The sequence below is a fragment of the Diadema antillarum genome, unplaced genomic scaffold, assembly GCF_040938485.1.
Source record: "Diadema antillarum isolate AM-2024a unplaced genomic scaffold, OU_Dant_1.0 seq00000696_RagTag, whole genome shotgun sequence".
NCBI classification, from domain to species: domain Eukaryota; kingdom Metazoa; phylum Echinodermata; class Echinoidea; order Diadematoida; family Diadematidae; genus Diadema; species Diadema antillarum.
Genome location: NW_027271601.1, coordinates 1,563,452 through 1,581,038, shown reverse-complemented (window position 1 = coordinate 1,581,038; position 17,587 = coordinate 1,563,452). Strand labels below are relative to the sequence as shown.

The 17,587-nt window shown below is 38.0% G+C and overlaps 1 protein-coding gene across 1 annotated transcript; it reads left to right on the top strand.

Moving 5' to 3' along the window:
• The first annotated feature begins 401 nt into the window (after window positions 1-401).
• Window positions 402-9,376, top strand: LOC139737570 (ubiquitin thioesterase OTUB1-like). Its single transcript, XM_071648251.1, has 7 exons — window positions 402-456; window positions 2,958-3,010; window positions 4,218-4,313; window positions 5,057-5,175; window positions 5,591-5,675; window positions 7,493-7,687; window positions 9,162-9,376. The coding sequence occupies exons 1-7, from the start codon at window positions 402-404 to the stop codon at window positions 9,357-9,359; spliced, it is 801 nt and encodes a 266-aa protein (XP_071504352.1). The 3' UTR covers window positions 9,360-9,376.
• Window positions 9,377-17,587: the final 8,211 nt, after the last annotated feature.

Genomic DNA, 17,587 nt, shown 5'->3' with positions numbered 1-17,587 from the left:
AAATATTTTGTGCAATTACTAGTACAATGTACATCAAAAAACATTTACATGACATGTATGACATAAGAGACACATCATTTTTGGGCAACATTGTAAAACATGATGGAACAAATATCATGGTTAGTCTTCGAACTTTTATTTGGTGTTTGTTTGTTTGTTTGTTTGTTTGTTTGTTTGTTTTATAAATAAAACCGAAATTGAATTGAATTGAATCCGGCTGGAATAGTGCAGTACCTGCCAGTAGGGCCTACATGATCAGCGAGATGTACAAAGAGCTTTCGAATCGCCTTCACACAGGACGTAGATGACGATGTACACCCGGTACGTAGAGGCAAGTAGCGCTTCGCGTTTACGTTTAGACACTCTTTGGTGTACATCTATTAGCGCCCACCGACACCAGGATGGCAAACAAGGAGGAGAAGCCGCTGACCGATCAAGAAATTGAACAATTTACAGGTACCCGTTCGTTTTCTCAATACTTTATGCTCGATTATTTATTTCGGGTAAGATTTGATTGTTGTTGAAATATCTCTTAAGATGAGAGAAAGCTGAATTTTGCGATTCTTCCCTCAGTTGATATCGTCCAGTCCCGTGCGTGGAAATATGTGTCTGTGCAGTGCAATACTGAAAACCTACACTGCTACTGTACCTGGGCCTTGTTGTTGTACGTTGTTGTTGGTGCTTAAAAGCGCATCATTCAATATTGAATATTTACGCCTTCTATCTTATATATAAAAAGAAATTCACACTCATTTTTTTTTCAACACGGAAGAAATAATAATTCCACTGTTATAGGTCTATAACTAAAATAATCATGATATAATTTGGCGCGGGGAACAATCTGCACGCATAATTTAGAGAGGTTTCGTACAACTAACGTTACAAGGCTCACAAAATCTGGTAAGCCCGGCTCGGTAATGTTGAGCAGGCTTCTCGGCCGATCTTGCATGACCTATGCCTAGACCACTCATTTGCAAGAGGGCGCTCCACCCAACACATTATTTTGCGAGGCAGTTTCCCGATTGTATTGTGTCTTTGTGATACACCAGAACAAAACCATATATTAACTACTATAATTCTACACACATGATACAAACAGACAAGCCCAATAGCGGGTAAGTGCAGTGCAGTGCAGTGCAGTGCTGTGCATCAATGATATTACGTTATATACAATTCCTCCTGATATATATCTTCTCATTATGTAGAAATAAGAAAAAGGAAAATACGGCCGCGGCCTAGGCAGGCCGTAAATTTTAGACTGGCCGTAACAGTAACGGGTTATGTCTATTAACTCTAAATAGTAACTGTATAGACACTTGCTGGTTGACCAGTCTGCTTGCATTGTTCACTGTGATAGCTCCAATGCTAGTGTCAGCCAGAATTGCCAGTTAATCAGTTCAGAAAGTGTTATATGGGACTGCATGGAGATGATTTTACATGGAAACCAGACTAGATCTAGAGAGCGGTAGAGGTTCTAGAGGTTTCTAGATGAGTTGCTGAAATGTATCTTTCGGATCCTATTTATATACACCAGTCTAATTAAAGTTAAAGAAGTAAATTTATCATTTTATTCACTTATCATTTCTTCATTGAAGACAAAGATAGAGGATCTCTGTGCATTTATAGAGTGAGTTGAGATAAATTTGGATCCTCAAGTGCATTTCGTTTGGTATGACATACAATGTAATCATAATATATCCTTTTTTCCCCTTTTTTTATTGCTGAACCACACTAATTGTGTCAATATTTTGTTACGCATCAAAGTAATGCTGAAAATGAAAATGAAATTATTTCTCAGAACGAAGACATTCATTTTCACCTTGCTGTTAAAAAGATGGTACAGTGTAGGGCCTACAAGAAATTATAAGACATTCCACAAGGATGCCATTCCTCAAAGTCTCTATGTCATTGAATGGTATGTTATCCTCGCTTGCTTGTTAGGCATACCTACTGTATGCTATTACATATATCAATGCAAAACTTTCTTTATTCATTGCTTTGAATACCTTCAAGTACATTGTACTTTGATAAGTGGTGAATTACATTGTGTCGATTCAGTTCTATAATTCTACATTCTTTTTTACTAGAGTGGATGTGTACTCCGTATCTAGGTTATTTTCACCAAAAGGATGTCTAATAATTATTTCTGAAGCTTACCGTATTGCATGGACACATTGTATTTTGCTTTGTTTTATGAGCTGCTACACATTTCTGTTATTATAATTACATTAATTTGTTATCAATGTTGTTTTGTCATAGAGACTGGTATTCTAATTAAATCAGAAATCTCATATCATTAACTTTCTATAAATTCTTGAATGTATGCTTATCGTTCCAGGAAGTCTTTTACATTTCCATATTCGATGTGTGTAGAGATCATCTAATTATATTCCATGTCTTTCAGTATTTATATGAAATGTCCTTCACTTGAACCTCCTGACAATAACCCCCCAACATTACTCTCTAGTTGATAGGAGCTGATATGTACATGTATATTCTAGATATTAATACCTATAGTTTGGTGTATTATTCATATCATATTATTATGAACAATCATTTATTTCAGTATTCATTTTCTTTTTCCCTCACATCCAAATCCCAAAAATATTCGTTGTAAACAGATCAGACTTTAATAACACTTACCTAGGGGTACTGTTCTTTCTTGCAAGGCTCACTCTTATTTTGTTTTTATAAGTAATGAATAGAAAAATTATGTGAAAATGGAGATATATGTGGAATAATGACATGAAGTGCTCAACTAAAATGATGTCTACAATGTCTATATTTATTGGGCAGGAAGTCAGTATGAACAGATGTCTTCCCTTCATTTTTGACTAGTAAGCCTTGTATTATAGGGACACCTCCTTTTCATCATCATTTTTCTTCTTCTTCTTCTCCTTCTTCTTTTTCTTCCACTTCTTTTTTTTTAAAATAATTTTGTTCATTCTCTGTTCTAGGTATGGCCAGGGATGAAGCAATCATAGCTCAAGTGGATAAGATTGAGAAAGAGGTGAGCTAAGTTTGTTGCTAAAGATCAAATGCATGTAAATAGATTGTTGTTTCATTTAAATTGATGAAATTCTTGCGTCAAGATTTGTTTTTAAAATTTCAACTAATTGACAATTTGCCATACATTGACATAAATTGCGCACTGAATTGATCAGTATTTTAGTAGTAGCCATGACAAAAGAAATCATGGTCAAACATCAGTATCACTCAATCATACTCGAGCAGGATTTGAACCTACAGTACAACCTCCTAGACCACTGAGCTTCCGCCCAGCAGCCAGTACTGGTTCTAATCCGTATTACACAGTACCTGCTACATGCTATAAGGATTAGAACCTGCACTGGCTGTCAGGCTGAAGTTAAGTGGTCTTGTGGATAAGACGCCTGTCTGATGATCAGGAGGTCTTAGGTTCAAATCCTGCTCAAGATTCTAAGTTTGCTTACTGTTCATTCAAGAGATCGGTTCAGCGATATTTAACTGTGTTCATTGTGCATGATCTGATCTGCATAGTACATCAAGACAATGTTGCTTGGCTGTGGATATTGTAAAATGAATGTGTGACATTGCAGTTTTTGTCTGGAGTCAGGAGGTTGTCCGTGAGCAGAGCTGCCAAGTCTTCCTAATTTTTCAGGGGGTTCCCCAGAAAGTTCAAGTATCTCTTCGTGTCCTGACAAAGCAAAAGCCTCCTTGATTTGTCAGTCAACCTTGTGTAGAACACAAGTATATCTCTGTTTGCCTTGTGAAGCCTCTTTGATTTTGATGAGGAAATGTTGGCAGCCTTGGAAACAGATATTGTTTAAACAAAGAAAGAAAGAAAGAAACAAACAAACAAACAAACACACCTTACAGAAAAGTCAGGTGATACTGATGTTTGACCACTGATTTTAATACTGACACGTATATAGTTGCAAATGACTTGTCTGGAAATTCCATTATTTTGTCCGTAGAGAGTGCATTAAATCTTATTTCTTCCAACACAAAGTCTTATTCAATGATTCACCTACACGTATTAAAAGGCTGTGATAGTTGCACTTGTGCTCTCATCAATAGTCTTTTGTATTGTAAAGTTCATTATCATCCACATCATTGCATTTATGCTTTATGCCATTGGATTTGACTGAACCAAGTTTGTTGACTGTATTGATATAAGCTATTCTACATTTGTATATATTGTATGACCTTACTCTCTGCTCTTTTTTCCATTCCAGATGAAGGAATCAACAGCTCTTGTGAGTGACAAGCTTCCTCTTTCAGTTCTCACAGATGAGTTTAGAAGTGATCCCGTCTACAGCCAGAAAATTGAGGTAATTCCATCATAAAATTGTTCGGTACATACATAATATAGTAGACTTGATTAATCATTCCTTGTCATGAAAGACTTGTTCAGTAGCAACATTTGCATAATGACACACGAGACTTGTAAAGCAGTATACTGTAAGAACACATTTGAATGAGTGCTGTAGAGACAGCACGTCACCGTTTTTCAGTTTTACTCTCTGTTAGCAAGATTGTATGGTGTCTAGACGGACATGTAGGATCAAATTCTGCATTATTTACGAGAGTTGATTTGTTTACAACAGGTGACTTGTATTCATGGTTGGTCATAGAAGTGCTGAGTGAAATCCATTAAAATAAACAACAGCTGAATTAAAGTAGATAAATAAAAACAAGTCAAATCTTTGGGCCAAGCATAGATTATTCTCCAAAATTCTGAAGCATTTGTGTAAGTGGGAAAATTTTGAGTTCCTACTTCTAACAGACTTGTGTTATGTACCAGTGTCATAACATTAGCATTGAAATATAGTAATAATGTGAAAGAACACAGCTTGCAAAATAGACTAGGCATTGATGATTGTGACATAGATAAAAATTATTCACATGCATACAGGCAGCATTGTCTAGTAATGAATAAAAAAATGTGCATCAGCAGTTGAACTTTTTCTCCTGTGTGTTATGCTGGCTGACATGTTTTGGTGAAACTAAAAAGAAACATTTGATCTTTGCAAACATACATGTGTATCAATCTTCTCTTTGCCTCGACTTACAGGATCTTTTGACGAAGCACAGGTTTATCAGAAAAACAAGAGGTGACGGAAATTGCTTCTTCCGAGCATTTGGTTTTGCATACTTTGAGACTCTTCTCACAGACAAAGTAGAACTTCACAGGTGAGGAAAATGTGTGGTAGCAGATATACAGTGTTCCTTTTCCCCCTTTTCTAAAGACTTCTTTTCGTGTATATCGAGAAACTTGTATAGTTGATGCCTTTGCACTGCCCTACCGTATGTTCATGAGAAGACATTGCAAGTTCATGTGCCAAAATTTGTGAGTTGAGAGCCAAGCTATTGAATCATGCTAGGTTGTCCAACTGGCATCTTCTCAATTTCAGAAAGGTGTACTACATGGCATGACGCATCCTTGTTATGAGTGTACTTTCTGCGATGAAGTGAAAACATTGCATTTAGATTTTAACTGCTGTTTCAAAGTGTTCACATTGCGTGATTGGAAAATAAAGAAATAGATAAACAAAAAACAAAGATTGAAAATCTCCTCAGTTTTCCATGTTTTCCATGCTTTCTGCAGGTTTATTGGCATTGCAAAGGAGAGCAAAGATGAGCTGATCAACCTGGGTTTCCCATCTTTCACTTTGGAAGACTTCCATGATACAGTGAGTAAGACTCCAATTCTCCCATTTCGGGCAGAAGACCTCCCACTTTGAAGCCATTATCTCAAAATCTCCCACTCTTCCGCTTAAAAGTTTGAATTTCTTGTGCTGAAGATATATCTTTTACTGCTTAAAACTTAGCATTCTCCCACTCAACTTTGCTTTGTCATCTCTGTTCAAAGATAATGCTATTGAAATATGGAACCAGAGTGCATTTATAACCCTAGAAGCTATGGGGCAACAAGCTGGGTCCTGGGGGGTGTTTCATGAAACTTTTTGTCAGTGATTTACACCGACAACTGTTAAAAGCTACTGAAATCCTTGCGTCTGATTGGCTGATAGCAAATTTGTCGGTGAAAACCTCCAACGAACTCGTTGATGAAACGCCCCCTCAGGATCCCCACTGCAAGGGACGTTGCACTTTGAGCTTCTGGTGTGCACTCTGTGTACACAATGTGAGTCTCCACTTTGCTTGGGGGTTCAGGCAGAAGAATCTCCCATTGTAGAAATGCTTGGGGTTGAAGTCTATGGTGTGACACTTTTAATGATAGAACCGGGCTTAGTCTTCATAATAAAGGGATGGTACAGAATTGGTTGAGATGAGAATTGGGCTTTTAACTCTTTGTGAGATACCAAGAAACTACTTATGATATACGTGTAGTACAGAGGATACCATTCTAAGAGGAATTCAAAGTTTATTTGATGAAAATCGGTTTCGGAATGGCTGAGACATCCAAAAACAAAGTAAAACAAAGCCATCATTATAGATTGTGGGTCCCACATTTTATTTGGATCGCTCTGTTTTGGGTATCTCAGCCATTTCAGAACCAATTTTCATCAAATAAACTTTGAATTCCAGGCTCTTTCATATTTCGTAAGAGGTTTCGTATAATCTCACCAAAAATGTTAGAAACCTGAAGTTAGGTCTCAACCAAAACTATACGATACCCTTAAAGGTACAGGGGCGGATCCAGGGAGGACCGCAACCGGCGCATGCCCCCCTTTATTTTTTGTTGAAACAAAAGAAATAAAAAGAAAAAAATGGGGGAGGGGTGCGTGCACCCCCCCCCCTTAATTTTGTAAACGCGCCCCCTCTTTATGGAATTCCTGGATCCGCCCCTGAGGTATATTATTAAACAGTCACTAAGGTTTGCAGAGGCTTTGCCCACATTTTACATAATTGTTCACTTCAGTTTAAGATGAATAATAATGTGGTGAATGATTACAAAAGTTGTCTTTTCTATGGGTCCTGTGGGATGATTGGCTTCCCATCTCACTGTTTTTCTGTGCTCTGAACAGATAATCTAGGAAAGTTTGCCTTAAGTGTGTGTGTGTGTGTGTGTGTGTTTGTTTGGATGCAAGAATCTTACCCCCCCCCCAAAAAAAAAAAAAAAGAAAAGAAAAGAAAAGAAGAGAAAATAAAAGTTGTGATGCCAAATGAATAACATACTCTCTCATTTGCATGTATGGACAGATAAATTTGTATGAAGCCACATTCTCATCCTTACCAAAATAAGTCAGTTTTCTTATATTTTTAACTTGAAGGTTTAAATTATACAGTGACTGAATTAAATATATAAGAGGTAAATATTATAATACTTCAATTTTTATCAAAGTCCACAGACATATATGCAACATGATTCTAAGTATGTAAGTGTATACAAGTGTGTCTTTGGTCCTGTTTGTGTTGGTATCTGGAAAAGAGCCATAATAAATTTTATTTTTAAATGTAAGAGTGTAAATACTTGCAGTGTTTCTGGTATTGCATGTTATGATGTTGCTGAGTTGCAAATTCCATTTATATGGTAATTTTTGTCTAGTTCATGGAGGCCGTTCAGTCGTTGCAAGACCAGCCCAGTGTGGACAAACTGGTGGACACATTCTGTGACCAAGGCATTTCGGATTACCTCGTCGTCTACTTCCGTCTCCTCACGTCGGGAGAACTCCAGAAGCAGAGCGAGTTCTATCAGAATTTCATTGAAGGTGGCAGGACTGTCAAAGAATTCTGCAGCCAGGTAAGGAGTGGTTTAGCTCTTTCTAGTAAATACACTTACTAATTCATCATGGAAAACAAGTTAGAAAAATATCTGTTTCTTGTCAGAAAAGTAAAAATGGCTAAGGGCAACCGTTACGCTTCTCAACCATTTTTAACCTGAGGCCCACTTTTGCTCCTATAAGTTTTTTTTGAGGCCCAGTTAGATGGACAAGAAATATTTTTTAGTAACGGGGGTAATTTTTTGGCTGTCAAATTTTTTGGCCGACATTGCGGCCACCTGAGATAGCTTCATGGTCCACAAGTGGGCCATGGCCCACCAGAGAAGTGGGGGGAGGGGGAGGGGGTGGGCACTTGGGGCAAAGTTTTTTTGTGTGAATTAGATAAAGTATGCATGCAGGCAGTTGTTTGTTTTGCCTATGTAGCGTGTGTGCAGAGGATGACAGGTGCATGTTTATTTGGCTGTACACTGATGCCCGTACAATTGCTTCACACTATACATGAGCATTCAAGCACTGAACATCAAAATTTGCACAGGAAGTTATTGACGTATGCAATTGAATGCAATCAATGATGCTAGACAACTAATTTTACATCAAGGTGCCTTTATTTTTTTGCCGTTTGGGGACTGATCCTTTTAACCCGTTCCTTACGGGAACCTGGTTTACCAGGTTCCCGTGGGCGCAACTGATGTACGGGAACCTGGTTTACCAGGTTCCCAAAATGAAGACAAGGGTGCCTGCTTCAGTGGCCTAAATTCATGTTTCTTTGTGTTAAAATGCTCAGAAAAGTGGGTTTGATAAAAAGATCAGAGTTTATTCTATCAGGATTTGTTCTCCTGCTGTTTAAAAAAGGGGTGTTTTACAGTATTATGTACCTTTTCCTGATTTAGTTTTTTGCTTGTTCTGCTGTAAACTCGTACGAACATGTACATAATGATCAAGGCTGAGATCAGTTAGAAATGCGGGTTCGCTGACCCCAGTCACCTCATTCAGGTACCTGGTTTTGTGTGGAACAAAAGATTCTGAGAGCTCATCAGCGCACGCTCTATTCATACCTCGCACCCGATCGATATTTCCATTGTTCACGGGCACATGTAGTTGACTGTAGAAAGGGGGACACAATGAACCGCTTGACTGCCTTCACACAGCTGGATTACCAACCTGTGTGCCTCTCTGTCGACGGGCGAAAAGAATCTCGTTTGGGGGCATTAAAGGCACTCAGAGAATTGCGGAAGGAACGGGTTAATTGAATACAGTATCTCTGTATTGGAGATATCTCTCTGGGATATTACCAAAACACAAGTCTACAATATCAGAAAATTGTGAGTCCAGATACACTTGAACTGCAAGGTGTATATTTCACAGGAAAAACAATTGTGGGGGGGGGGGGGGACATGCCAATCGTTGAGTCTGTTTCATCTGAAAGGTTTGATCATAAATCTGTGCAATTAGTGGCATTACTCACTTTTTCATTCACTATGTCATCCAAAACAGGAGGTTGAGCCAATGGCCAAAGAGAGTGACCACATCCACATCATTGCACTGACCACTGCCCTGTCTGTTGGCATCAGAGTGGCATACCTAGATCGGGGTGAGGGGGGAAAGGTCAACTGTCACGACTTCCCCGAGGGATGCACACCACAGCTCACCCTCCTCTACCGGCCTGGTCACTATGATATACTCTACTCCTAGCCACCCCTCTCTGAAGAATGGATGCTTCCATTTTTTTTTTTTGACCAATGCCCTCAACTGGGAAGAGAGAACTGATGAATATTCATGGTTGTTGTAAAACAATCTGGGTTTCATAAACTCATGGCAGGGGTGTTGATGTGCTCACCTCAGTGCTCTGTGTCCTGTGTTTCATTAATTGTGCATTTGCTGCAGGATTGGGGCATCAATGTTGATATGACATGTTTCACCAGGTCGCTGGACAAGGAATTGTGGTGGGTTGTGACCAGAAAATAATGGACAATCACTTGGAATGTATCCACTGTTATCAGTCCTGTAAGGTGTAGATAGTAGCCTGCATTTGCCTTAAAGGATATATCAGGCTTATAGCAGCAGAAAGTAGCTACTTGTCTCTTGAACATGTCACAACACAGCAGGCGTAGTCATAATCATCATGTTAAAGAGGATAATATACAATGTACACTCATTAGTCTCATTTTACGAAAACAATTAGACTTTCAGAAGTAGCAGCAATTTGATTTCTCTTCACCAAACTGTGGCCCTGTGAGTAATATTTAGCTGTCATTTGCTGATCATGATGATTTTCAAGACAGCACCATTCTGATGATTCAATTTGACATTCTCAGTGAATTGCTTGTGAATAGCTTGTGGTAAGGTTGATTGTAAAGTTTTGTGGTACGGGTGTACGAGGAAGGTTGATGTGACATTTGATTTCAGCAAGTCAACAGGGTCGGTAATCATTTTCAAATAGTGACTGAGAAAATTAGAGGGACTGTAAGCAAGGCTAATGACAGGAGTGGGTTATTGTTGAGGTTTCAAAATCAGTGGTAACTGTGAGTCATTGCTTTATCCAGATTGATCTGATTGACTCTCAAGACAGGTGCAGGACAGCATGCAAGTGGATGCAAGACCCATGTTGCCATGGCAACCTCAGCAGAAGCAAGATTGGTTGAATTGTCATTTGTGCCATACTGTTGAAAAGCTCTTAATGGAGGGTTTATGTAAAACTCTAAAATAAAGCCATTGTTTTAAATTATTGATATTTTCTGTAATGTGATGTAAAAAAAAAAAATGGTATTTGAATTTGTAACTGTTTATCTCTTTAGTTGCACTGATATGATAACAGAATAAAGTTCATTGTTTTAGGGGGAAAATACACCATTGTATGCATCTTGTTATTGGTGTTTGTCTTGAATAAGTAATATAGATGTCAATGTTTTCGTGCTTTATTGAAGCACAAAGGGTTTTCTATAATCAAGAACATAGAAGAAGAAAAAGAAAGATGAGTGCCCCGAGAAGGAAAACAATTTATATGACACTTCATGCTTGGGCATTGTTGGCGTATTCTTTGAGTTGGTTGTTCTTATGTGATGTCTACATACAGTATGGGAGAAATCTCAGATATCTCTGGGATATTACCAAAACACAGGTCTACAATGTCAGAAAATTGAAATTTTGAGTCCAGATACACTTGAACTGCAAGGTGTATGTTTCACAGGAAAAATAATTGTGGGGGAGGGGGAGGGGGAACCTGCCAATTGTTGAGTCTGTTTCATCTGAAATGTTTGATTATAAATCTGTGCGATAATTCGCATTACTCACACTATTTCATTCACTATGTCACCCAAACCAGGAAGTTGAGCCAATGGTCAAAGAGAGTGACCACATCCACATCATTGCACTTACCACTGCCCTGTCTGTTGGCATCAGAGTGGCATACCTAGATCAGGGTGAGGGGGGAAAGGTCAACTGTCACGACTTCATGAAGTGTCAGTGGATTTGATCCATCAATCATGTGGGGTTTTTTTTTAATGTAAACATGCATGCATGCATGTGTTGTATGCTTTTTCAAAATATTATTTTATCTATTTTATTTCATATTATGATGAATTCATGTAAACCTTATCCACTGTGTATGCAACCATTGAAGAGGGACTAAATTGACTCGGGCAGAATGCATTTATAAACTATTAAAATACAATATTGCTTTGCATGTTAACAGGGAAAAAAACACACACAATTTGTTCAAATGCTGTCTGCAGAATACACCAACTCTGAATTGAGCTGTCTTAGGACACAATTATCTCTTCAAATAACCGTTGCTAACCATGTAGGCCTAAGGTACATTGAAAAGATTTGGTTCTACAGAAAAACGACTCTTTCTGGGGCACCCACCCCCTTAATAGCTTCTTCAATGAAATTTGTGAATTGCATGAAAGATGAAGTGTATTTACTTTCACAATGAAAAACTCATGACAGGTATTCAAGCATGTGGTTGAAATTTGATGAAACCTGTGAATGCACGTGCCACAAATTCTCATATAAAGTGTTTGGAAGTGCAAAACTGAGAACAAATCACAAAACATATCTAGAACCAATGTTTGCTGAAGGTACAATTGTAGATGTTTGTTATCTGGGAGTACTTGGTGTGATAATGATGATGATTATTTTTTTTTTTCAATATTGTTGAATGAATATGTCAGATTGTTGGTTGTCAAAACTTTCGTTATCAAAGTAATATGCTTTGGAATTTACAGATGTGTTTGCATTGCTTTGATACTCAATGTCTTCTTTAATATGATAATAGAAGACAATGATTTGTTTCGGTCTTTTGTGCTGGTTTTCTGACAACAGGTCCCAAGTCATCTTTGAAAATATATTGTATGAGCTAATTGAAGGTTAGTTGAGAGCTTTGCTGAAAAATGATGTCCACACATTGGTCCTCAATTGCAAATTTGACACATGTAGGGGAGAGCGGGGTGAGTTGGGACGCGGGTCAAATGGGACACGTCCTCTGAATCAAAAACTGTTCAACCAATCAGCGATTGGCTAATATCTACAATAAGTCCCTAGCAACCATACATCACATTAAGAAAGCCATGCAGTTCGGCAAATTCTAAGTGGTCATAAATTGCTATTGAAAATTTTCCCCCAAATATGATTTTTTTTTTTAAATCAGGTTAATTAACCTGTTGTCTTTGTATTCATGATTTCAAGGGCACAATTGAAGCTGGTGGTGAGCCTTATTGATATGCAACTAATATAACTTGTTTTTGACAAATGCCTGCATGGTTACTGAGCAGTTGTACATATCTATGTATATGCCATGTGAGGGACAGTTGGGACAACGTGTCCCATTTGTCCCTCATAATAGCATTACATGTAAAACAGTTCAGATTTTCAAACATGTTGTTCAAACTTGTTTTGTTGAAATAAAGATCATTTTAAAGCATGTTTGACTGTTTTCATTACCAATGTTTCATTACGCCTTCAAACTTTGACTTTTCCGACATGTTTATAGGATGTCACACTTTACCCCACTTTACCAACACCGTCCCATTTCTCCCTTGCCGTTGTCCCACTTTACCCACGGGTGGGTCAACTTCTCCCCCAAAATAAGGTTTTTTCTTTTCATTAACTGCAGAAAATTGAGAACAGTGCCACCCCCAGTTTATAGCTCTTTATGTAACCTACCATATGAACCTTCATGCAAGCCCGCAAGGAAATGTAATCATCTCTTTTATAAAAAGATATCAGAAGAAAATCGGCGAACTTGAAATAATGTCCCACTTCTCCCCGCTCTCCCCTACAGACATGATGTCTGAAATGATTTTCATTTTGTTTTCCTTTTGCCCGTCTTGTTTTGCATGTCTTGAAGTAATTGTTTAAATCTATTTATGATTAGAATGGCAAGATGATGATGAAATATGTTTTTTCGATATATCCTTCTATCTTGTTGCTTTTTACACTAATTGGTAACATGTTCCAAATTATTATTCTGATGTTGGTGGAAAAACTCACTAATACAATGTATTTCAGAAATCATAAAAACTTTCAGAAATGATATCAAGTGAACCTTTTAACATTAACGGGGTAGGTGCTGGACAGTCAGAAATGTGATGTCTTGTTACCTAATAAAGAAATCATATGTGAATGTGATGTCATAATGTGTTCTTTGTCTTTATATATCTTGACAGAAGTTCCTTGTGTGTGCTGTATAGAAGCTAGGACCATTTTCGTGACAAAATGTTATGTTGTGCTATATTTTACAATATGTTACTCGAAAAAGTAGCCAAATTCACATGCCTTTCCAATTCAGAATAAGTCTTTAGTCAGCATGGTAGTTGCACACAGTATAGACTTCAGAGACATACAGCACAAAACTTACACTGTTAGCAGGGCTTCTTGTTGGAATGATAGTTTATGTATAATGAGAATAATATGATTAGAATAGCTTATTATTTCATGCCTAGGTAGTGTTTCCTGTCTGAATTATGTACAAAGATGTTTGAGAAGTGCTAAGCACTCTTTGAATTATGTCAAGGTCTCTGTTTTTATGTTTCATTTATGTTAACTCTTTGTGATGCCAATTGTCTATCTATACCTGCAAATGCTGCTGGTTTGATGGCTGCTGGTTTGAAGTGCTATGATGGTTACCATGACAATAAGATATATTTGTGTTGAACTAAGAATATGTGAAATATTAGAGCTACATTGTAGAATGAAGCAGATTTTGGAAATCTTGTATGGGTATAAAAAAGTACAATGGACTCCCGTTACAATGAGGTCCTCGGGGACCGGTGGTTATAACCGTTATAACCAAACAAATGAACAATAAAAATACAAAGAGTGGATAATCCTGTTGCCTGAATTTTTACTTCGTTGTACCCGGAATTTTATTATAACCGTGTTCGTTAGAACGGGAGTGCACTGTACCCTAGTGATACCAGAACATTGAATTGGGACGCTTCCTAGGTCTCACATATTGTGCGCTTCACTTTCTTGCACGCGAAATGCTGTCGCCTTCTTTGAATTACACAAGTGTGATCTGCACCGTATGCAAACAGCATCCATGCATTATGCGTCCATGTTGCTCGTTTTGACTGTTGAATCACAAAGCCTGTGAAACTGGCTTGTTAGTCAGTACAGTGGGGAAAAAATAAAGGAACAAATGTTTTAAAGAGTAATGTAGATAGAGCAGAGGTAAATGATAGTTGTATCCAAAAGCCAGTTTATCAAAGTTCATGGAAACGAGGTAAGTGAGGAACTCGTTATCGTGAATGTTTTTTCGTTGTAACAAACGTGTGTACAGTGCTGCATAAGCATACACATTTTTGACTAATGGCCAAGATCTTGTTGTGTTTCCAGAATATTCTCTATATTGAGTGCTTTATGTCATGAACATGCATGTACAAAGTCTATTCCTGGAAAAATCTTGTGCCATTAGTGGAATGTGATAGTGTCCATGGTAACAAGATTCACCCATACAATCAGAAGCTGCATGACTCAATGTTTAGTTGGAGTAGAAGCATTGCAAAGTGAGAGGAGCATTTGGCGGTCAGTCCAGTTTCAACTGCTCAATTTTTTGTTTCTTACCTTATGTCTGTGTTCAGTATGTAGCACATGTTATGTTGTAAAGACAATTACATGTATCTTGAGGGCACCCAAAGCACAGGAAAAAAAAAAAAAGCCATAAAAATATGAAAACCACTTGGTGCAAGAAGTGTCAGTGTTGATGTCATTATGTATACACATACATGTACATTTGATTACACTACATCATGCTCTAAAAAGCCTATACCTGTACCCTTGGCAAAGTTTTACCCTGTAACTGTACAAATTTGTAACTTGTACATGTAGAAATAATCTCGCCCTATCATAAAAAAATAAATAAACTAGAGAAGCACAATTGAGAGTGCAGACCTCCGCCAAGCATGCAGCCCATTTCCACCTGCACTGATCTTGTTATTCCACAGAGATCAGTGATTTCCACCCATACGCACTTATAGCTTTGTGCGCTGAAAGCCGCCCGATTTCCCAATATAGAAGCCTTTGTTACGTCATAAACCCTCAGCTGCACAGCACGTCTCGCCCTAGCAGAAACCTTTGGCAGAAACTAGAGCACGCGCTTTAGTGCGTGCATGCAAACCTCAAATAGGCTCAGCCTGAACTCCCAAGTTCATTGACCCTACCTGCCAAAATATTAAAAATCCTTCATAAATTCCCCAAAAATTCTCGGATCATTACCAAAAGTTAATCGTTGTTACTTGTGTCATTCTCAACCTTTCCTGCAAGTTTCATCCCAATCCGTTAACTTCTTTTTGAGTTATTTTGCACACGGACAAACAAACGAACTAACTAACGAACAAACCAACTGTAATGAAAACATAACCTCCTCCCTTGGTGGAGGTAATAAAGAATGGGGAACTGTGTCAGTGTGTGACTGTAGCCATCAGGGAATACAAACAGGCAAGAAAAAAATCTGTTCGGTCAACATTCTACCTAATATATTACATACATTTTCATTTCACTACTTGGGTTACACAGGTATTTCCTGAGTCTTACATGGTGAAAACACTTTCACACCAAAGATGCTCCTACAGTATTAATACTCGTATGCAGGGGTGTCTGAACTCATTGCAATGTTCTAAATACATGTAGCGTATATTTGAGAGTGGATGGAAACGTGTGCATGTACTACGATGTGGATTACCACAAATGCAGAAACTTGCATACAGTATTTGCAAGGTGCACATTATTTTCTTCCTGAAAGATATCCAAAGTTGGGGGTGTGCCCTGAGGTACGAATGCAAGAAATTCCCACGGCAGTTGATGCGCATGATGATGTGTACAAATCATTTTGCTGGAAGCCAATACAGCGTTTATATTGGCAATTGCACACGTATGTGTGACTGTGTGAAGAAAATGTCCCAGATATGCGAAAGATAATTTCTAGTACAAAGTAACAATACGTATAGAATATTGTGTATATACATGAACATATTGACTTTACAGTACAGTATGTAGCTGACATAAGAAGTTAAGAAAAATACTCTTAAATGCACTGAGCCTGTTCAAATGAATGCTAGGAGTAGTCCATATTTATTAGTTATGGTGATGGTCTTGTATGACACAATTTCTGACATTAAAATACAATCACATCATGAAACAATGACATACTGTATACGCTGAATATTTCGCGAGGTTTTTATTTTCGCGAATTTCGTGAGTCAGGTGCTATTCGCGAAATTAAAGACAGGCGAAAATATTGACTCTGATCCCGATGTGAATGTGACATATGCGTGTACATTTCTCCGTTTAGTACAGGACTCCACGATCGCGAATTTAACCACTCGCGAAATCGTTGGGAAGTCCTGATTCGCAAAAATTTAGACTTGCAAAATATATGGCGTATACAGTAAACAAGGCAGGGACAAAAGTGAGTCAGAGATGGTAAAAGAAAAGAAAGAGGTCTACTTTAACAGAGATTCAAGGGCTCATCTTACACATTCATGTTGGCATAACATATCTATGCAAATGAAATCTTTGAAGGCTTCTGTGGTGGTAGAACGTTGGATGGTAGAAGGCTTCACGGTGCACCACGTATTCTTTCTGGAGTATGTGAGTGGGATTGGGTAGGCCCTTTTCAGGGCCACTCACATACTCTAGAAAGAATACGTGGTGCACCGTGAAGCCTTCTACCACCCATATCTATGCAAATGTTACATCACCATGACATATATTAACCCATCGAGGACAAACTGATTTTCCTAACACACATTTCCCATAGACATCTGCCCGAGTACACTCTGGAATAGTCTTCAATGGATTAAGAAAGGCATTAATGCATAGTTGTTTTTTTCCATGATCCTTAAAGATAATATAAAGTTTTGGTACCTCAAAAGTTTCTCTGGGTTTCCTTGTCTTAGTTTGTGTTTCAGGTTAAAGTACCTTTCATATAACTAACACTGTGAGACTTACTCGCCCCAAAGTGCTCTCATGTCTTAGTAATCATGCAATAATGGTTTCGTACCAGAGCAAAGCGGGCTCTGAAAAATTCGAACGAGCTGTTAGTTTGACTCGGCGCGGTACCGCGACAATCAATATACACGTATTGTACGAAACCATTATTGCATGATTACTAAGACATGAGAGCACTTTGGGGCGAGTAAGTCTCAGTGTTAGTTATATGAAAGGTACTTTAACCTGAAACACAAACTACAATAAGACAAGGAAACTCAGGGAAACTTTTGAGGTACCAAAACTTTATATTATCTTAAAATATTTTCAGCACAGTGAACGTGTCACTCACTGATTACTTCAAAAATAAAACAAAAGTGTTGTCTCAATATATGGTGCTGTAAATGCCCTGGATTTATGACTGCCTTCATTTCTATTTATATATTTGAAACATATTCTGCTGAGATTGTTCTCTGGTCTTACCGAATTTG